A 21,608-nucleotide genomic window follows, 5' to 3' on the forward strand; every position below is an offset into this window, starting at 1 on the left:
CTGAGCCGGTGGCCGGCCAAGGTGCCACCGTGCCCCACAGTCCTGCCAGGAACCCCTCTGCCCGTCCCGGGGGCTGCGGGCCGGAAGCGCCACCGGACCGAACAATGGCGAGCGCGGCCGGCCCCAACGCCAGATCCTGCCCCGGTGTTTCCTCGGCCCTGCGGCAGCACCAGCCCCACGGCGGGGGCACAGCCCAGCCCCGCTCGGCCCCTGCCCGCGGCACACCAGCCGTGCCGGTCGTCCTGCCCTCGCCAGCTCCTCGCAGCCCGTCCTGCCTGCGCGGTGGCACGCGGCTCCCCGGCACGCTCCGGTTTCGCGCCACGGCAGGCACTGGGCACTGCTGGGCTGGGTGACCCCCTGGCAGGAACCCCCCACCCCTGCGGGTCCCCAGGCAGCTCCTGCCCGCGCAGAGCCCCCCGTACCTGCCAGCCCCACGGCAAGGCCCGATGCTCCACCGGCATCGTCTGTGCCCGGCCTCGGCCGCCGGCGGGGCGGGGGAGCCCCTGAGCCCCCCAGGTGCCGCTCGGCGACAGACCAGGGTCTTTTCTGCCCCACGGCCGTGGGGCACAAGGGAACGCAGCCGGTTGGGGCAGAGCCCGGCCCCACGGGGAAAGCCGGGGGGTCAGCGGCCACAGCGCCATCCCCCTCACCGGGCACCCCACAACCTCCGGCAGCGCCGAGGAGCCGGTGGGCACATCCTGTTGTGGTGCCAGGAGCCACAACCCACATCCCGCCCCGCGGGAGCCCCAGCCCCGTGGCACCTCTCCGGTGATGCCGCGCTCCTACCGCACCGCCGCCGGCGAAGCCCAGCCCGGGGAAACCCGCCCCAGCCGGCGCTCGGCCTCGGCCGCCCCGGCTAAACCCCGCTGCCGCAGCACCCTGGCGTGCTGCCGCGCCTCCCCCCCGGCACAGCACGCGGCGGCGCTTCTCCTCCGCACCAGGGCGGGACGGTGCGGCCACGCCGGTGGCTCCCGGTCGCGGCGGTGGGCACTCGCCACGCGGAGAGCAAACGGCAGAACCACTCACCAACCGCAAGTTCCGGATCACGTCGCGCTCCCTCGGCTGCCCGGCCAGAGCAAAGAGAGGAAGGAGGCAAAGGCCGGAGGGGGACGGTCGGGGCAGAGCCGCCGGCAGGAGCCCAGCGCGGAGAAGCAGAGAGTTCACCAAAGCAAAGAGACGTTGGGGCGTTAGAGGCCGCGGTGAGGCTGGAGGGGGGCTGCGGGACGGAGCGGGGGGCCATGCCGGCGGCGGGAGTCGGGGCGCTCCGGCGTGGGGCCGGGCAGGACCGAAGGTGCGGGAGAGGCCAAGCGGGAAAGAGGGAGCGAGAGGCAGATGCGGGAAGCAGAGAAGAGGGCGGCCGGGGGGTCCCGGCGCGGGGCGGGCGGCAGCGGCAGAGAGCGCGGCGCGGCACCTACCAGCGTGTCCCCCGAGAGCACTTCCAGCAGCGAGATGAGGTTGTGCCCATCCCGCAGGTCCTCGTAGAGGTCGTTGACGTGACGCTGCGCCTGCAGGGACGGCGGTGGCGGTGTCAGGGGGGTGCCGGGGGGCAGCTGAGCCCCACCGAGCCCCGGCACCCCCGGCGCTGAAACGGGGCGGGAGCCCAGTGACCCCCCTCACACGCAGTGGGTGCTAACACACGTCCCCAAGCACAGCCCAGTGCCCCCAACCCCGTGTCCCCCCAGCCAGCACACACCAGTGGCTCCCCCCACACCCCACGGAGCAGTGGCCGGGCTGGCACCGGCGTCGCTTCACCACACGCAGGGAGCTGCCCACCATGCCGGCAGCCACGGGTGTCGGACCCGCTGCCCACCATGCCGGCGGCCACGGGGAGGGGTCGGACCCGCTGCCCACCATGCTGGCACCCACGGTGCCGGGCCCCGGCGCGGTGACAGGGAGGCATGAGGAGAGAAAGCGGCCAGCGAGGGAGAGACCTACCTCTGCTCGCCAGTGCTGCGCGGGGAGAGGCAGAGAGAAGAGAGAGTCAGGAGCGGCGGCAGAGAGGAGACAGCCCCAGGGTGGGCAGGGGGCGGCGGGACCCGCGCCCCGCGGCGGCACCGATGCCAGGGGAGCGATGCCGCGGGGGTCGGGCGGGCGGCCGGCGTGCGGGGACATGCTGGCGCACGGGGGCTGGGGAGGCGCCTCGGCGCGTGCCAGGCGGCTGACGTGGGGCTCTGCCCGCCGCGCGGCCGGGACAGGCAGCGGCACGCTGGCAGGGCCCCGGCGGGGCTTGGCTGGGCGCGTGGGAGAGGGGAACGGCTGGAGACGGGGCAGCGGGAGGGGACGGGGGGGCACCACGGTGGGCACGGCGACCCCCGGGGCGGGCAGGAAGGGCGCGGGCACCCCCGGGCCCAAGGGAAGCCACGGCGGTGCCAGGGCGGAGGGGCCGCGGGAGGCATCAAAGCCAGCGAAAGGTCCCCTCGTGCCCGGGGCCGGAGCGCCGTCCCCTCCCGGCACGCGTGGGACGGGGCGGCCGGCAGCTCCCGGCCTGGCACGGCGCCTGGCACAGGCAGGGCACGGTACAGTCCCCCGGCACAGCCAGGCAGGGGAAGCGGGGAGGCAGGGCAGGCAGCTCCTGCCTGCGAGGGTCCCCAGCGCTGCCCTCAGCCCCGCGGCGGGCCGGAGCAGAGCCCCCCCCTGAGAACTGCTGCCAAAGTGGCAGGACCACCGGCACAGGCAGCTGAGTCCTGGCAGAGCTCTGCCAGGGGCCCCTGCGGCCCGCGTCCTGCGGCGCTCTGCCGCGCTGGCACGGTTGGGACATGGCTGGGGATGCTCCGGTGCCAGGGGCCGCCGGCACGGCCTCCCCTGGACTTTCCGCCGCGATGGCCGGGGGTCCGGCGGTGGCAGCAGCGCGTGCCCGTACCTTGATGAGGTGCTTGTTGACCCATTTGGTGAAGGTTTTCTTCTGGACCCGGTCTCGCTCATCTGCAAGAGAGGGGAGGGCGGGGTGAGGGGGTGGCACCGGGGGGTGCCAGCGCGGCAGGGCCTCGCCGGCGGCACAGCCGGCGGCACAGCTGGCGGAGGAAGCCATGAGCCAACCGCTCCGGCAGCCGCGGTGAGTCACAGGGCACGCAAGGGGAAGGAAGCCACAAGCGGGGATCGGCCCCTGCGTGCCTGCACCACCGCGGCCCTGGCGATGCCGGCGATGCCAGCCAAGAGCGATGCCCACGGCAGGGCGGGGGGGCGGCCCAGCCCCGCCACCAGCCCGTGGGGTGTCTGCACCGACGTCGCCCCGAGCGCAGCAGTGTCTTCGCCCCGAGTGGGACGTGCCGGGGATCAGGACGCGCCTGCGGGGCGTCCGCCCCGGCACAGCCCCGGCACTGCCTGTGCAGGCGGCAGAGCCGTGGGGCACAGACGCTGCCCCGTGGGGTGGGGAGAGGTCCCAGGGGGAGCCCAGCCCCGGCCCTGGGGCGGCTGCTCCGGGGGGGCACCCGCAGAGCCCCGGGACCCGCCATGGGGTTGCCGGTGCCGCAGGCAGGGTGCGGGCAGGGTGTCCCCGCGGGCAGGCAGGGCCGCGGGGCCGTGACTCATGGGCACTCCCTGCCCGCTGCCCTGTCATTAGGGGATGGGTGACACACCGGGACGGGCACCGGGGCTGGCACGGCCCGTAGCCACGCGGCTGCACCCTGGACCCCGCTAAGCAGGGTGCGCGTCCCGCTAACCAGCACCCATCCCCAGGCCCCCCAGCACCACCAGGACGGCCAGTGCCGGACTCAGCCCGGTGCCAAGGCAGGTCTGGTGGCAGGAGGGGACACCGCGGGCGTGTGGGGCGATGCCACCGGCCCCACGGCCACCCCTCTGCAAACACCCCCCCTTGCCCGTGCCGCGGCGGGGCCGTGACGGCGCTTGCCGGGTCTTGCCCCACCGGAGCGTGCCGGGATCTGCCCACGCAGCAGCCGGCGCCCGGCCCACACCCACCATCCCGGTGAGCGCGGCAGCGCCCGGGAACACCGGGCACCCCGTGCCCGCAGCACCCAGGGCCGGGGAGCGGCACCGGTGCGGGAGGGAGGAAGGGAGGGAGGAAGGAAGGAAGCGTGGGGCACCGCTCGCCCGGTGCCGACACACACGCCGAGGGGGGACGCTCCCACGCCCCGGCACGGCTCGCGCCCAAAAAGCCCTCGACGCCCAGGTGAGCCCTGGCCGGCGGCGCCCGCGCCGTGGCAGGCCAAGGGACGGGCCGTGGCCGTGGCGCGGCCATGCCGTAGCCATATGGCGTAGCCATGCCGCAGCCACGCCGCGGCCATGCTGCAGGCAGGACGGGCAGGGCGTGGCAGGAAGCGCTCGCGCCCGGCGCTGACACGGTGTGGATGGGGACCAGCGCTGGTGTGGGACACGGGGACACCGCGCCCCGACTGCCCCGGCGTGGGGGGCTGCTGGTCCTGGCCCGGCGTGGGGGGCTGCCCCATAGCCTGCCCAGGGGACACCGCCCCGGCATGGGGGTCTGCCTCACAGCCCGCTTGGGGGACACCGCCCCAACGTGGGGGTCTGCCCCATAACCTGCCCGGGGGACACCTCTGCCCCATAACCTGCCTGGGGACACCACCCCAGCACGGGGTCTGCCCCATATCCCACCTGGAGGACACTGCCCTGGTGGGGGGGTCTGCCCCATAGACTGCCCAAGGGACACCACCCCAACATGGGGGTCTGCCCCATAACCTGCCTGGGGGACACCGCCCCGGTACAGAGGTTTGCCTCACAGCCCGCTTGGGGGACACACCCCAGCATGAGGGTCTACCCCATAACCTGCCCGGGGGACATCACCCCAGCATGGGGGTCTGCCCCACAGCCCGCTTGGGGGACACCACTCCAGCATGGGGGTCTGCCCCATAGCCTGCCCGGGAAACATCGCCCTGGCACAGGGGTCTGCCCCACAGCCCAGCTGGGGGACACCGCCCTGGCACAGGGGTCTGCTCCATAACCTACCCAGGGGACACCGCCCCAGCACAGGGGTCTGCCCCGTAACTTACCCGGGGGACACCGCCCTGACACGGGGGTCTGCCCTGTAACCTACCCGGGGGACACCGCCCCGGCACGGGGGTCTGCCCCGTAACCTACCCGGGGGACACCGCCCCGGCACAGGGGTCTGCCCCGTAACTTACCCGGGGGACACCGCCCTGACACGGGGGTCTGCCCTGTAACCTACCCGGGGGACACCGCCCCGGCACGGGGGTCTGCCCCGTAACCTACCCGGGGGACACCGCCCCGGCACGGGGGTCTGCCCCACAGCCCCGCCACCGCCCCACGGCGGGGTCCCGCTACCTTTCCTGCCCTCAGAGGCCCGCAGCACCGCCAGGTACAGGTTGTCCTCCGAGCCCGTCCTCTGCCCCACGGCCAGACCCTCCTCCTGGCTCCGCAGCCGCTGCCGGGACATGGTGGCGGTGGCCGCTGAGCACCGACGCAGCTCGTGTCGCCTCCCGCTCTGCCCCAGCCGCCGGCCCCGGCCCCGCTCCCCGCCGCGGGAGGTGTGGGGCGGCCCCGGGGAGGAGACTGGGGTTCCCCTCCCTCCGCCCCACGCCCGGGCACCGACCCTGCCCACAGGAAAACCTCCCCGGCCCCACGGCTCCGCTTTAACCCTTCCCTCCCCACGCCCCGGCAGCCGCCCGGCGGCCGCGGGGACCCCGCAGCCGGCACCCCCCCGGCCCCCCGCCCCGGGACCCCCAGGTCTTGCACGCCCGGGGGCTTTGGGACCCCCAGCCCTGATGCCTGGGGGGGACTCGGAAACCCCCAGCCCCACACCCCAGCGCTGCCAGACCCCTGGTCCACCCAGCTCGGGGTCCTGGGACCCCCAAGCCTGCACACCCGAGGGGGGGGGTGTGGGACCCTCAGCCCCGAGCTCCGGAGCTGCAGGACCCCCGCCCCCCCCGCGCCCCGGGACCCCCAGGTTTCCAAGCGCAGGGCTGTCCCCATGCTGAGGGGCCACAGCCCCCACCAGCCCCAAACCCCCAGCTGGGACCCCCAGGCCCCATCCCCAGGGGTCTCGGCACCGCTCGCTTCCCAAGCCCAGGGTGCTCAGCACCCCTCAGCCCCGCACCCCGGAGCTGTGGGACCCCCAGTCCCCACAACGGGGGGGTCGCTCAGGACCCTCGGGGCTGCAAGCACCTGCTCTGGGGACCCGCACTGGGCGGGGGGGGGGGGCTCAGAGCCCCACAGCCCCTCCCGGGGGGGTTCGGGTTCGCGGAGCCCCACGGACCCCCCGGGCGGGAGGTGGCCCCCCACGCCCACGCCAGCTCGGGGAGCCAGGCCAAGAGCCTCCACCCCAGCCGGCGCTGCCGGCGACGCATTCCGGGCGCTCCTTCGGCACCGCCAAACCCACGCCAGCGGGTCTGCTCCTGGCACAGCACCCCGCCACAGCGCCCCGCGCCCCGCCGGCACCCGTGGGGGCAACGCCGGTATGGCACGGCACGGCACGGCACAAGGAATCCCCCTCCCCAGGGACACGCCACGGAGCATCTCCTGCCGGGCGGTCTTTGGGTGCCACGGGGACCCCAGGGTGGCACGGGGACCCCAGGGTGGCATAGGAACCTCGGAGTGGCACAGGGACCCCAGGGCGGCACAGGGATCCCGGGGTGGCACGGGGACCCCAGGGTGGCACAGGGACCCCAGGGTGGCACGGGGACCCCAGGGTGGCACAGGGATCCCGGGGTGGCACAGGGACCCCGGGGTGGCATGGGGACACCGGGGTGGCACAGGTCCGGCAGCCCCACCTGTGGCACCCGCGGCACCCCTGCCACCCCCCGCAGGGGCGCAGGCGGCAGGGCAGAGGGCAGCCGCAGGCGTCCCGGGCGCTGCCAACCCGGCATAGAACCGGGTGCCCGCGTGCCGCACAGGCAGCGCCAACGCCGCCGCCGCCACCGCCGGCGGGTGCCGCCCGACCCTTGCGTGGAGTCCAAGGGACACCGGGCCCGTGACTCACGGCCTGCGCGGCGCACCCTGCCCATACCCCCGGTGCCGTGGGGAGCACCCGATGGCACCCACCTCCGCGGGGCTGCCGGAGGCTCGGGGTGCCAGGCCTCAGCGTGGGAGCCGGGCAGCACGGCGGGAACGGCGGTTCGGCGACGCCGGGGCAGAGGCGGGTCCCACTGCCGGCCCGCTGCCCGCTGGGGCAGAGCCAGGGCGGCCGCTGAGGAACGCGGGCGGCACCGGGCTCCGCACGCACATTTCCCGCCCGCGACACATCTGGCGCAAGCACATCTGGCACAGGGCACATCTGGCGCAGAGCTGCGGCAGCGGGAGCCCAGCTGACGCCAGCGCGTGTCCAAGGGCAGGGACGTCCCGGAGCCGCGGCTCACCGCACCGTGGGCACCGGGACAAGGGGCAACGGCGTCGCCGACAGAGTGACGTGGGGCAGGAGAGCAGCCGGGGCGATGGCAGTGCCCGGGCGGCCCCGTGCCGAGCCAGCGGCACCTCGTGCTCCTCCGCCTGCGCCCAGGCGCTGGCATGGCAGGGCCGGGGCTGGCACCACCGGCTGAGCCTCCATCCACGCAGCCGTGCCATACTGGTGCCGGCTCCAGAGGGATCCGGTCAGTATTGGCGAAGCCTGAGGGCTGTGGCAGCTGCCGGTACCGCCCCCACTGTAGACCCTCCTGCCTGGGCACCGCGCAGCAGCGGAGGAGCAAGACCCAAGCGGCAGGAGCTGCCGGCGAAGGCCGGACAGGAGGCACCACCGGCTCTGGCACAGCCTGGCACAGCCAGCACTTCCCAGGGCGAGACACCGGGGCGACCCCCCCCACCCACGCTCGGCAACGCGGTGCCCACCGGCGTCCCCCCACCACCGCTGCCACCCTGGCACCCGCACCCCCAAGCTGGTGGTGGCCCCACCGCTGAGCTGAGCCGCCCCGGTTGCCAGACCCCAACCGGTGTACCCAGGGACGGCCACCGCGCTCGGCACAGGGACACGGGCTCCTCTCCACGATGCGGGGGCCCACGGGCAGGCCGGCGGGCAGCGCGGGAGGGGCTGGGAAGACCTGCCGAGGCGGAAGGCCCGGTGCCGCCGCTGGCACAGGCAGGGCTCCCGGCGCAGGCAGCTGCCAGCCCGGCTGGGCCGGCCGGGCGGGAGCTGCCACTGCCTTGGGTGCCGAGGCCCCGCGGGTGCCAGCGCCCAGCCAGGCCCCGGCTCCCGCCATGCACTGCGACGGGCGCTGCCCTGGCTGCGCCAGCGGCCCACAGGCAGGAAACGGGCGCTGCCGGCACCGGCGCCGCGAGGGGGTTGCCAGGGCGGCCCAGGGCGGGAGGCCCCTGCCAGCCCCGGGCCTGGCACCGGTGCCGCCCGCGCCCTCGGCTCGGGCGGGAAGGGGCTCCGCGCCCCGACCGGGACCACAAGGCCGCGGAAGCGCCGCAGCACACCGGCCCGGGGGGATCCGGCTGCGCCCAGGGGTGCGGGGACCCCGAACTGGTCCCGCTGGGAGCCTCCGCCGGCGCAGGGGGGCTGGGGGGGGCTGAGTGTCACCCTGCAGGGACACACATGGGGTGGCCTCGCGTCGGGGGACGGTGCCGGTGCAGCGCCAAAAGGGCCGGGGTGCGCTGGGCACGTGGATGCACCGACGGGCCGGCACACGGCACCGCACGGGTGTGCACGGACGGACACACGGGTGTGCAGACAGACGGACACACGGGCGTGCCCACGGACGGACACACGGACACGGGGTCACACGCGGGCAGGGGCACACGGGGGGTGCGCAGGCGCACGGGCAGGGGCACACGCGCAGGCAGGCGCGCACTGGCACACGCACGTGTGCACACACACATGCACACACACTCATGCACACGCATGCACGCACACACACATGCACACACGTACACACACGTGCACACGCACACGCAGCCCCCCCCCACGGTGCAGGGGCTCACATGGCCCCGGCCCCATCTGACCCTCCAGCCCAGCTCAGCCCAGTCCAGCACAGCCCAGCTCAGCCCAGCTCAGCCCAGTTCAGTTCAGTCCAGTTCAGCACAACTCAGCCCAGTTCCACCCAGCTCAGCCTGACTCAAGCCAGCCCAGCCCAGTTTAGCCCAACTCAGCCCAGTTCAGCCCAACTCAGCCCAGTTCAGTTCAGCCCAGCTTAGCCCAGTTCAGCTCAGCCCAGTTCAGCCTGACTCAACCCAGCTCAGCACAACTCAGTCCAGTTCAGCTCAGCCCAGCTCAGCCCACTTCAGTCCAGTCCAGTTCAGCCCAGCTCAGCCCAACACAGCCCAGTTCAGCCCAGTTCAGTGCAGTCCAGTTCAGCCCAGCTCAGCCCAGTTCAGCCCAACTCAGCCCAGTTCATTTCAGCCCAACCCAGTCCAGTTCAGCTCAGCCCAGCTCAGCCCAGTTCAGTTCAGCCTGACTCAACCCAGCTCAGCACAACTCAGTCCAGTTCAGCCCAGTTCAGCCCAGCTCAGCCCAGCTCAGCCCAACTCAGCCCAGTTCAGTGCAGTCCAGTTCAGCCCAGCTCAGCCCAACTCAGCCCAACTCAGCCCAGTTCATTTCAGCCCAACCCAGTCCAGTTCAGCTCATTCCAGTTCAGCTCAGCCCAGTTCAGTTCAGCCTGACTCAACCCAGCTCAGCACAACTCAGCCCAGTTCAGCCCAGTTCAGCCCAGCTCAGCCCAGCTCAGCCCAACTCAGCCCAGTTCAGTGCAGTCCAGTTCAGCCCAGCTCAGCCCAACTCAGCCCAACTCAGCCCAGTTCATTTCAGCCCAACCCAGTCCAGTTCAGCTCAGTCCAGTTCAGCTCAGCCCAGTTCAGTTCAGCCTGACTCAACCCAGCTCAGCACAACTCAGCCCAGTTCAGCCCAGCTCAGCCCAGCCCGACCCAGCTCGGCGCCGTTCCCGGGGGCGGCGCTCTCGGGGCAGCCCCCTCCCACCCCCCGCTCCGTCCCTCCCCCCACGGGGCTCCCCCCCTCCCGTCCCCCCCCCTCCCCGGTGCCCCCCCGCCCCGCCCCGCCCCGCGCGCTCCCGGCGCCCCGCGCGCCCCCGCACGCACCCGCGCAGCAGAGCCGCTCGCTCAGCACCCGCCGCCGCTCGGTCCCGGAGCCGCCGCCGCGCCAGGGCCCGCCGGGGCGGGGGGCGGCGCTGCCCGCCATGATCGCTCCGCTCCGCTCCGCTCCGCTCCGCTCCGGCGGCACCGGCGGTCGGGACGGACGGACGGACGGGACGGGACGGGACGGACGGGACGGACACGGCGACGGGGCTCGATTCGCACCCGCCCCGCCCCGCTCCGCGCCACCGCCCCGGCCCGGCCCGGCCCGCCCCCGGGCGGCACCGCCGCACCCGCCGCCCCCGCCCCCGCCCCCCCCGGCGCCGAGGGACCCCCGCGCACCCGGACCTGGGACCCCCGGACCCGCCGGGACGGACACAGGGACCCCTGGGAGAGACGCAGGGACCCCCGGGACCCGGGACCCCCGCACCCCCCGGCCCTGGAACCCAGGACCCCCCCGGAAGGGACACAGGGACCCCGGCACCCCCCGGCCCCGGGACCCCCTCTGCTCCCGCACCTGGGACCCCCGTGCTGGGGACCCTGCGCCCCACGCAGCCAGCGCCCAGCACCCCTAGTCCTGAGCACCTCTAATGCTGTGCACCCCTAACCCTGCACCCAGACACCCCTAATCCTGTGCACCCCCTCCCCTCTGCACCCCCATCCCTGCACCCAGACACCCCTAATCCTGTGCACCCCCTCCCCTCTGCACCCCCATCCCTGCACCCAGACACCCCTAATGCTGTGCACCCCCTCCCCTCTGCACCCCCTCCCCTGCACCCAGACACCCCTAATCCTGAGCACCCCCTCCTCTCTGCACCCCCTCCCCTGCACCCCGCACCCCTAATCCTGAGCACCCCCAATCCTGAGCACCCCTAACCCTGTGCCCAGGCACACCCCCCCTGCACCCACACCCCCCAGCACCCCCTGCCCTTCTCCCCACCGCACGGCCCCCCCCCCCCCGCACCCCGCTCCCGTGAGCAGCTCCCACCCCCTCCCCAGCCTCCCCCCCCCCCATTCCTGGCGCACCCCAACATCTCCAGCACCCATGTCCCGACCCCCTCCCCGCACACAGAGCTGCCGGGGTGGGGGGTGGGGGAGCAGCTCCTGCCCCCCAGCACTCCCCCCTCCACACGGCACAGACCCCCCCGGCAGCTCCCGGGACCCCCCCGCGCCACATCCCCCAGTCCCGGTGCCGCCGGCGGGTCCCGGCTGCAGCCCCCCGGCTCACGCAGGGCGAGCGGAGCTGTGCCGGGAAGGAGCCTCCTGCTGTGACGGTGGTCCCGGGGGACACCACTGCGGAGGGGACCCCACCCCGGCACCCCGGCACGACACCTGCCTCCTCGCCCACCGCCACCACCACAGCAGCAGCAGCAGCAGCAGCAGCGGAGCTCGAAGGGCATCGTGCCGTCCCGGCGAGACCCCGGCTTCGGCTCCCACCGCTCGGCTCAGCGTTCGGCCTCGTCTGGCGGGAAGCTGTGCCGTGGGGTGGGAAGCTGTGCCGGCGGTGGGAAGCCGTGCCGCGGGGTGGGAAGCCGTGCCGCTGGCGGGAAGCTGTGCCGTGGGGTGGGAAGCCGTGCCGGCGGTGGGAAGCCGTGCTGCCGCGGCCGGTGACTCAGAGAGCCCAAGGCCTCTGCCAGGCCCAGCTCTTCCTGCTCCCGGCCCCGCTGCCGGCCAGCCCCGGAGCCCACCCCGGCACAGCCGTGGGCAGGGCATGGTGGAGGGCCAGGCCTCCGACCACCGGGCATGGCATGGCCCAGCACGGGCATGGCACAGGACCCCCGGGCAGGGAGAACCCCGGGTGGTTCGGGGTCTCCCGCAGCCCCTGGCAGTGCCCGGGGTGCCGGGGCGGTACCGGAGCTCGGCACGTCGCCGTCAGGGTCTCACGGCAAAACCCGGCTGTGCCGCAACAGTGGCTGGGATGCACCAGGCTTGCCACGAGCGCCCGAGCGTGGGGGCTGGGCACGGCGCGGCCGTGGCACGGTGCCGTCCCGTGGCTCTGCCCCACGGCGCGCCGGGGCGTCCCATGTGTGCCGGGGAGATAAGGGGCCGGGGGGGAGCGGGGAGGGCCGGGATGGGGCGATTAGCGAGCCTGGACCGGGACGCGGTTCCTCCGGGATGCGCGTGCCGCTCTCGCCACGCTGGCCACAGCCCCACCACACTGGCCATGGCCCCGCCATGCTAGCCATGGCACTGCCATGCTGGCCACAGCGCTGCCATGCTTGCCATGGCCCCGCCGTGCTAGCCACGGCCCCACCATGCTGGCCATGGCCCCACCACGCCGGCCACGGCCCCACCACGCTGGCCACGGCCCCGCCATGCTGGCCACGGCCGGCCCCCGGGCAGCCCGGCCCAAGGGGGAGCCCCCCAGATGGCGGCACAAACAGCACCAGGAGCTTCCCCACGCCGGGCGGCGGCCGTGCCGGGGGAGTTATGGGGCTGCTGCCAGCCTTGGCCACAAGCCACGGCCCAGCCGTTTCCCACCGGGACGGTGAGTCACCAGCCTGGCCGCAGTTGGCGGCAGCGCCCGACCCTCCCGGCCCCTGGCCTGGCACCGCCAACACCAGGTGGAAAAGCTGAGAGGGCGGGGGGGGGGACACACGGAGGGGGGGTTCCCAAACCTCTGGGGACCTCCCCCACCCGCCCCTGTGGCCACCACGTCTCTGGCGAGGATGGTGGCAGCCTTGGCAACCGGAGCGGGGCCCAAACAAACAGCCAGCGGCATCATCCTGCCGCCGGAACCGACACCGAAACCCGCCGGCTGCACCCACGGCAGCTCGGGGGGGTGGGGAGAGCGGGGGGCACCGAGCCCGCGGCAGCACCCCAGGGCCTCTCGGAGCATCCCCCCTGCCGACACCTGCTTCTCCGCGCGACGGAGAAACTGGCCGCGATCACTGGCCGCGGCAAACCCCCGCCACGACGCTTCGCCAAAACCACAACCGAGAGCGTTCCGGGACCGGTGCTCGAAACTGAACCCCCCTCACCGCCCCACGGCATGGGGGGCACAGGCACAATCATCCCCCCCCCGAGCCCACGGCGGTGCAGAACCGAGCACAGCCGGCACTGCCGCAGCCCCCTGGGACTCAGCGTGGGGGTGTCGCGGCGCCGGTGATGGGCCCCGTCAGGTGTGACCTTGCGGGTGCCCTTCGGCCATCGCCGGGCGGGTGCCAGGGACAGCGGGGGGCCCCCCCCCAACCCCCCCACCGCTCCCGTCAAGGTGCCCTGATCCGGCAGCCGGGTTTTGGGCCGCCGGTGCCGCCGCAGCATCTCTCCCACCATGGCGGTTTTGCCGGGAGCTCGGCTGGCACGACGCCGCCGGCAGCGTGGCGGCTCCCGGTGCCGCATGCAGGCCGACGGAAACCCGCGGGGAAACGCCCTGGAAAATGCCAGAACCGCAGATTTTTTCCCTTTTTTTGGGGGGGGGGGGGGGGAGGACGGGATGACGATGGCGGTGGCAAGAGGGGGGGCACGATGTCCCTCCTTGGCCCCCCCGCTGCAACCGGACCCTTGTCCCTGAAAATATCTGGCAATTTCGCGCCTTGGGGGACCCCAAATTGATGGGGACACTGCAGCCCCCCCTCCGGGGCGCGGGGGCGTCAAGGGGGCTGGACGGGGGCCAAGCGCCCATCCAGCCCCCTCGACGCCCCCGCGCCCCGGAGGGGGGGCTGTTGCCAAGACCCCCACCCCAAAAGGCGTCAAAGTGGGGGGCTGCTGCCAAGACCCCCACCCTGAAAGGTGTCAAGGCGTGTGTGGGGGGCGGGGGGGATCCCCAGCGCTGCCGCATCCCCGTGGGTACCACGATGCTCTCCCCCCACACACCCCGGGGGGATGCTCCCCACGGCCCAGGGTGCCCCCCTAAAGCCCCCCCCTTGCCCCAGAATGGGGGAAGTAAGTCCCTCCTCCTCCTCCTCCTCGCCCCCGATTGGGGGGGGTGGGCGGGGCGAACTCACCTGCCCCCCCCGGTTCCGCCCGCCGCCTCCAGTACCAGACCAAGGCGAGGGACGCGGCGTGTCCCACCGCCACCAGCGAAGGGAACAGGGACCCGGTGTCCTCCATTGGGGACAAGGGCTCCGCGACCAGGGCTCCGGGGCGGGGGCAGGGACGCACCCAACGCCCGCCCCCCCCACACCCCCACACCCCTCCCGCTCCGCCTTAACCCCTCCCGCTCCGTGCGGGGGGGGGGGGGAAACGGAACGCCTCCTCCGGTGAATTTACCGGCAGGATCGGCCCCCCCACACCCCACCCACCCCACCCCCCAACCCCACCCTAGACACCCCCCCCCCCTCCCCATCACTCCCCTCCCGGCTTTTTATATCCCGGGATGTTCCGACAGAGCGGCGCCAGCCCCACACCCCACAGCCTCCCCCCCCCCGCCCAAAAAAACCACCCCCCACACCCCCCCAGGGTCTCACCTACCCGGCACGACCTTCATGGGCGGGCAGGGTGCGGGCAGGGAGCGGGCAGGGAGCGGGCAGCGCGGAGCGAGGGCGCAGAGCGGCGGTGGGGGGGGTGTTTTGGGGGGGGGGGGGGGCGGTCGCCGATATAAATAACCGGTTCCCGTCACCGAGCCCGAGTTAGAACATGACACGGAGCCCGGGGAAAGGGGGGGGGGTGCGGGGGGCGGCAGGACCCGCTCCGCCCCGCGGGGACCCCCCCCCGCAACCCCCCTGCCTCCGCTGCCGGAGAGACCCCGTCCGCGCCAACGCGGAGTCCGGGCCGGGTTTTCCCGCAGCGGCGGAGCGGAAAACCCGGCGCACGGAATCACCGGAGCGGCTGCGGGAGGAGGGACACACACACACACACGCCCCCCCCCCCCCCCCGAGCCCCCCGCCCCCCCCCAAAAAAAAAACAGAACCCACCCCAGGGCAGGCAGGGCTCGGGGGGGACACACATCCCCCCCCCCCCGGGGCGGTGGGAGGGGTCGAGCGGGACAGAGGCGGGGGAGAGCAGAGGGGTGCGGGGAGGGGCAGAGGGGGGGGGATGCTGAGCTGGACCCCCCGCCCCCCCCCCCCCCCGGTGAGTCACGGCGCTGGCAGGGAGCGGGTCGGAAACTTGGAGCTGCCCCGGGGTGAGTCACAGCCGGGGGGGACCGGGAGGGGGACGACACGACACCGGGGGGGTGGCCGTCACCGCGGCCTCGGGGCGCCGGCTGCAGCTGCCCCGCCCGGGGGGGGAAGGGGGGGGGACACACACGGACGGGGACACGGACACACGGACACACACGCACACACCCCCACCCCCCCGCGCCGGATCCAGCTGCCGCCGATCGTGTGTCGGGATCGTATGTCGCGGGGGGGGGGGGACGGGGGACGACACTGGGGGACACGGGCGCAGGCAGCCCCCTCCCCAGCAGCGGCCCTGCCCGCCCCCCCAGCTGCTGCCGTCTGTCCAGCACGGCCCCCCCACGGCGTAGTCCCCTCCTTCTCACAGCCCCTCCACGGCGCAGCTCCCCCCCCTTCCTCACAGCCCCCCACCCCAGCACAACCCCCCCTTCCTCACAGCCCCCCACGGCACAGCCCCCCCCGTTCATCAGGGCCACTCACGACACAGCCCCCCCCCCCCCTTCCTCACAGCCCCCCCACGGCGCAGCCCCCCCACCCCAGCACAACCCCCCCCCAGCGCAGCCCCCCACCCACCATGGGGAAGCCCGAGGGGGGGGAGGTCTGCCACCACCGAGACCCCCCCCCGGCAGCCCCGAGGGTCTCCATCAGCCCCGCCACCACCATCACCACCCCCCCCCGGGGGTCCCAGCCCCACCCCCACCCCCCCCGGGTCGGTACCTGGTGCCGGGGCGGGCTGGGGGGGCGCCCGGGACGCTCCCCCCGCGGCGGCGACGGGCTCCACGTGCCGCTCGGCCTCATCTTTCCGGCGGTAGAGCCGGTGGCCGCCGGCGGGACGCGCCCGGCCGGTGCCGGTGTTGGCGGAGGCGTCGGCGCAGGCGTCGGCGCAGGCGTCGGCGGCGCGGCGTGCGGTGGCGGTGGCGGTGGCGGGGCGGCGGGCGCGCTGGCGGGAGAGCGGGAGGATCTCGGGGGGCAGGCGCAGGTACTGGCGCAGGTAGGCGACGCCGTCGTCCGTCAGGTACCAGTAGAAGTGGCGCCAGGCGAAGGTCTCCCGCACCAGGCGGCGGGCGCGCAGCGAGGCCATGGCACGCAGCACCGCCACGTTGGGCACGCCGGGCAGCTGCGGGTGGGCGCGCCACGGGCGGGGGTCCTTCTCGGCCACCAGCACGCCCTCGCGGAACAGCAGCTCCAGGATGGCGCGCAGCCGCTCCAGCGGCATCAGCATCCCGGCCACCATCGCGCCGCGCCGCGCCGCACGGCCCCGCGCCGCTCGCTTACGGCTCGGTACAGCACGGTACGGTCCGGCACAGCTCACCACCGCTTGGCACGGCTTGACCACTGCTCAGGATGGTCTGGCACGGCTCACCACCGCTCGGTACGGCACAGTATGGTCCGGCACGGCTCAGTACGGCTCCGGGTGGTCTGTCACGGCTCAGCACCACTCAGTACGGCTCCGTACGGTCTGGCACAGCTCAGCACCGCTCGGTACAGTCCGGCATGGCTCGGTACAGCTCTGTACAGTCTGGCACAGCTCAGCACTGCTCAGGATGGTCTGGCACGGCTCACCACCGCTCGGTACGGCACGGTATGGTCTGGCACGGCTGGGTACGGCTCCGTACGGTCTGGCACGGCTCACCACTGCTCAGGACGCTCTGGCACAGCTCACCACCGCTCGGCACGGCTCCGTACAGTCTGGCACGGCTCACCACTGCTTGGTACGGCTCCGTATGGCCCGGCACAGCCCGGTATGTTCTGGCAGAGCCCAGTATGGCCCAGTGCAGCCCGGTGTGTCCCGGTACAGCCCGGTATGGCCCAGCACAGCCCGGTATGGCCCGGCACGGCCCAGCACGGCCCGGCACAGCCCGGTATGGCCCGGCACAGCCCGGCTGGGTGCAGCGGCGCAGACTGTCGGCGGCTCCACCCCCGGGCCGGGGCGGGGGGGCCGGGGGGGCCGGTGCAGCCGCCGCTCGGCCCAGCCCTGACTCAGCGGCCCCTCCCCGGCCCGGGGGGGCCACGGCCGGCACCGCTCCCCCCCCACCCCCACCCCCACCCCCACCCGGCCGGTTCCTGCGTGGGAACCCCCGCGGGCCCCCGCCCCCCCCCCCCCCCCCTTCCGAGCATCCCGCCGGGCTGCAGGCAGGGCTGCGGGCAAGACGCAGGCAGGAGCACAGGCAGGGCTGGAGTGCGGGCAGGGGCGCAGGCAGGGATGCGGGCAGGGGTGCAGGCAGGGACGCAGGCGGGGACTCAGGCAGGAGCGCAGGCAGCGGTGCAGGCAGGGGTGCAGGCAGGGGTGCAGGCAGGGTTGCAGGCAGGAGCGCGGGCAGGAGCGTGGGCAGGGGTGCAGGCAGGGGATGCAGGCAGGAGCACAGGGGGGATGCAGGCAGGGGCGCAGGCAGGAGCACAGGCAGTGGTGCAGGCAGGGGTGCAGGCAGGGGTGCAGGCAGGAGCACAGGCAGGGGTGCAGGGGGGGATGCAGGCAGGGGTGCAGGTATGGCTGCAGGTAGGGCTGCAGGCAGGAGCGCAGGCAGGGGTGCAGGCAGGGGATGCTGGCAGGAGCACGGGGGGATGCAGGCAGGGCTGCAGGCAGGAGCACAGGCAGGGCTGCAGGCAGGGCTGCAGGCAGGGCTGCAGGCAGGAGCGCAGGCAGGGGTGCAGGCAGGGGATGCTGGCAGGAGCACGGGGGGATGCAGGCAGGGCTGCAGGCAGGAGCACAGGCAGGGCTGCAGGCAGGGCTGCAGGCAGGAGCGCAGGCAGGGGTGCAGGCAGGGGTGCAGGCAGGGCTCCAGCGGGCACCTCCCGCCAAGGTCAATATTTGCTCCGCTCCTGTCCCTGTTTGTGCAGGGCGGGGGGGGCCGGGCTGGGCTGGGCCGGGGGGGCTGCAGCCCCCAGGGACCCCGCACCCCCCGTCCCCCCGTCCCTGCTGATGGCACCGCCGGCCCCACGCCACAGGACGGGGTGACATGACCTGCGCCGGTGTCACCGGGGGGGTCCTGGTGGGACCCCCACAACTTCCCCCTCCCTGGGATGGTGGGGGGAGGGGGGGGGGGGGCAGGGGGAGCGAAGCCCCCAGCGCCGGACCCCGGGGACACGGCACCCGGCAGGGCCGGGAAGGATGGGGGGGCAGGGATGGGGGACAGGGATGGGGGACAGACATGGGGGACAGAGATGGGGTGCAGTGATGGGGGCAGCAATAGGGGACAGCAATGGGGGGCAGGAATGGGGGGCAGGAATGGGGGGCAGCGATGGGGGGCAGCGATGGGGGCAGAGATGGGGGCAGTGATGGGGGCAGCGATAGGGGACAGCGATAGGGACAGCGATAGGGGGCAATGACAGGGGGAAGCAATAGGGGACAGCGATAGGGGGCAATGACAGGGGAAGCAATAGGGGACAGCGATGGGGGGCAGAGATGGGGGGCAGCGATGGGGGGCAGAGATGGGGGGCAGGGATGGGGGGCAGGGATGGGGGCAGCGATGGGGGGCAGAGATGGGGGACAGACATGGGGGGCAGCGATGGGGGGCAGCGATGGGGGGCAGCGATGGGGGGCAGCGATGGGGGCAGCGATGGGGGGCAGAGATGGGGGGCAGAGATGGGGGGCAGGGATGGGGACATCCGTCCCAGTAGGCGGGAGGGCCCAAGTTCACCAACGCCAGCCCAGAGCTGCCTCCCGGACCCCCGCGCTGGGCAGAGCCCCCCCAGGGCGGGGGGGGACACGAGAGCCCTGGCTGGGGCACCCCCAGTGCCCCCCGGCTGTGCCCCCCAGCAGGGACAGCGACAGGAGTGGTGACACCCCGAGCCCCGGCACTGCACACCCCGCTGCCCCGCGTCCCCCTCCCCACATCAGTGGGTGCGGGGACGCCAGCGGGGCACAGCCGGGGACGCCAGCGTGGGACAGCCGGGGGCATCACCCCACGAGCGCAGCCCCCCCCAGGACGTGGCACCCCCCAGCCGGGTCACGGCTGCGCCGGCCGCCCACCGGGACGTGCCGAGTCAGCGCCCGCCGCGGTGATCCAACGCGATGTGACAGCGGGGCCGGCTCCGGCGTCCCCCCACGCCACCCGTCTGCCAGGGACGCCGGGCACGGTGCCGGCGCCCTCCCCGCACCCACCGCACGGCTCTGCCCTCCCCGAGCCCACCGCGGCGCTGCCAGCCCCACCGCAGCCGGTACTGGCCCCCCGCCTCACCGCGGCCCCCCGGCTCCGGCGTCGCACCTCGGCGTCGCACCTTGGCGGGTCCCGGGCGGCGCCGGCCGCCGGCACGTGGCACTGGTCGCACCCCCCACCCCGGCCCCGCCGAGCCCCCCGGAATGGGGGTCCGACCCTTGGTGACCTCGGCGGGCCGCGGACCCCCGGCTGCGGGCAGCGGTGGAGGCAGGGCCCTGCGGGCAGCGGCTCCTGGCCGCGGGCCCCTCGCTCCCCTCGCGGTGCCGGTGCCAGCGCTGGTGCCGGTGCCAGCGCTGGGGTCCATCAGGGCTGGCGGGGCCAGGGGGCTCCCCGCGGCCAGGCGGGGAACAAAGGGGCGGCTGTTCGCGGCGGGCAGAGCCGGGGGGGCCGGGGGCCAGGGCCAGGCCCCGGTTATTCACGAGGCCGGGGCCGGTGGGGGTCCCGCGGTGGCGCCTGGTCGCACCATAACTCAGCCCCGCTGGCACAGCTCGGGCTCCTGCCAGCCAGGCCTATGGCACCACCACGGCACTGCCGCGGCGAGAGCCTGGCAAGGGTCAGGGTCTGTGCCAAACCCCTCGGCGAGGGTCGGGGTCCGTGCCAAACCCCCCACCCCCAACCCCGCGGCTCGCCGGGGCGACGTGCCCTGCGGTGGCTGCTGCGGTCACCGCCGGGCCAGTGGCGGCCAGCGGCCCCGTGACCAGCATCCCCCGGTGCCCGTTACTCACGGCCCAGTGCCCCGGCACTGCAGCACGGCACGGCACGGCACGGCTCCATGGCACGGCACGGCAGGGCACAGCTCCATGGCGTGGCCCCCCACGGCCTAGGGGTGCCTGGTAGGAGGTGGGGGGTGCCGGGGCAGCCCCCGGCCCACCGAAATGGGTGACGACAACGGGTGACCACGGCCGCCGAGGGGACACCGGCACGGCGGGGGCGGGGGGGGGCAGCGGACGCAGCCGGAGCCCCCCGGGACGCGGCGGCGGCCGGAGCCCCCTCCCCTCGCCCCCCGGGCCGGCGGTGCCGGTTCTCCCGGCGGGGCCGGTTCTCCCGGTGCCCCCGGTGGTCGCGGTGGTCCCGGTGCCCCCCCGGTACCTTTGAGGGAGATGATCTCCTGGTGGATGCCCCGGGCCGCCTCCATCGCCGCTCCCGGTCGGCACCGATCGGTCCCGCAGCTCCGGGACGGCCCCGCCCCCCCTCCGCCCCGCCCCGCCCCCCCCCCCCCCCCCCCCCCCCGGCGCTGCGGCACCGCCACCGCCCCGGCCCCGCACCCCACCCCCCCCACCCCCCCCCCCGCACCGCACCGCACCGCAACCCCCCGGCACGGCACAGACCCCCACCAGCATGAGCCCCCAGTACAGCCCGGCTCCCCCAGTACGGCACAGACCCCCCCACACCAGTACGGGCCCCCTCCATCCACACACAACCCCCCCATCCCCACCTAGCACAGCACAGAGCCCCCCCCCAGTACAGCCCAGACTGCCCAGTACAGCCCAGAGCCCCCCCCCCAAGTACAGTACAGAGCCCCCATCCCTGCACAGACACCCCCCCCAGTACAGCCCAGACTGCCCAGTACAGCCCACACCCCCCAGTACAGCACAGAGCCCCCCCCCCCAGTACAGTACAAAGCCACCAGTACAGCACAGAGCCCCCCAGTACAGTCCAGAGCCACCCCCATTCCAGCACAGACCCTCCATTCCAGCACAGACCCCCCCAGTATGGCACAGGCCCCCCCACTACAGCAAGAGCCACCCCCATTCCAGCACAGACCCCCCCCCCATTCCAGCACAGACCTCCCCAGTACGACACAGGCTCCCCCAGTACAGCACAGAGCCACCCCCAGTACGGCACAGGCCCCCCCATCCACACAGGTCCCCCCATCCCACCCAGTACACTCCAGACCCCCCCCAGTACAGCACAGAGCCACCCCCAGTACGGCACAGGCCCCCTCATCCACACAGGTCCCCCCATCCCACCCAGTACACCCCAGCCCCTCCCCAGTATAGCACAGAGCCCCCCCCCCAATACACCCCAGCCCCCCCCATCAGCCCAGCCCCCCCCCACTCCCCCCAGCCCAGCCCCGGGCCGGGACAGGGGACACGGGGCAGGGGGGGGACAGACGGACGGACCCTGCGCCCCCCCGGGCAGCGCGGGGCCGGGACCCTGTCGGGGGGCTGGGGGGTACTGGGGGGCTGGGGGGGGTCTGTGCTGTCCTGTACTGGGGGGCTGGGCTGTACGGGGGGGGCTGGGGTTATACTGGGGGGGGCTCTGTGCTGTCCTGTACTGGAGGGGCTGAGCTGTACTGGGGGGGCTCTGTGCTATCCTGTACTGGGGGGCTGGGCTGTACGGGGGGGGCTGGGGTTATACTGGGGGGGGCTCTGTGCTGTCCTGTACTGGAGGGGCTGAGCTGTACTGGGGGGGCTGAGCTGTACTGGGGGGGCTCTGTGCT

The 21,608-nt window shown here is 74.4% G+C and overlaps 1 protein-coding gene across 1 annotated transcript in view; it reads right to left on the reverse strand.

Moving 5' to 3' along the window:
• Positions 1-16,242, reverse strand: part of PLEC (plectin) — a 42,943-nt gene extending 26,701 nt beyond the window's left edge. The window contains exons 1-3 of the mRNA XM_086466027.1: positions 15,726-16,242; positions 2,861-2,922; positions 1,416-1,505 (exon numbers count right to left, since the gene is read on the reverse strand). Of these exons, the coding sequence (XP_086322153.1) occupies positions 1,416-1,505; positions 2,861-2,922; positions 15,726-16,242 (669 nt within the window). The remainder of the gene's footprint in view (positions 1-1,415; positions 1,506-2,860; positions 2,923-15,725) is intronic.
• Positions 16,243-21,608: the final 5,366 nt, after the last annotated feature.

Source organism: Leptosomus discolor, chromosome 5, assembly GCF_034619465.1.
Source record: "Leptosomus discolor isolate bLepDis1 chromosome 5, bLepDis1.hap2, whole genome shotgun sequence".
Lineage (NCBI taxonomy): Eukaryota > Metazoa > Chordata > Aves > Leptosomiformes > Leptosomidae > Leptosomus > Leptosomus discolor.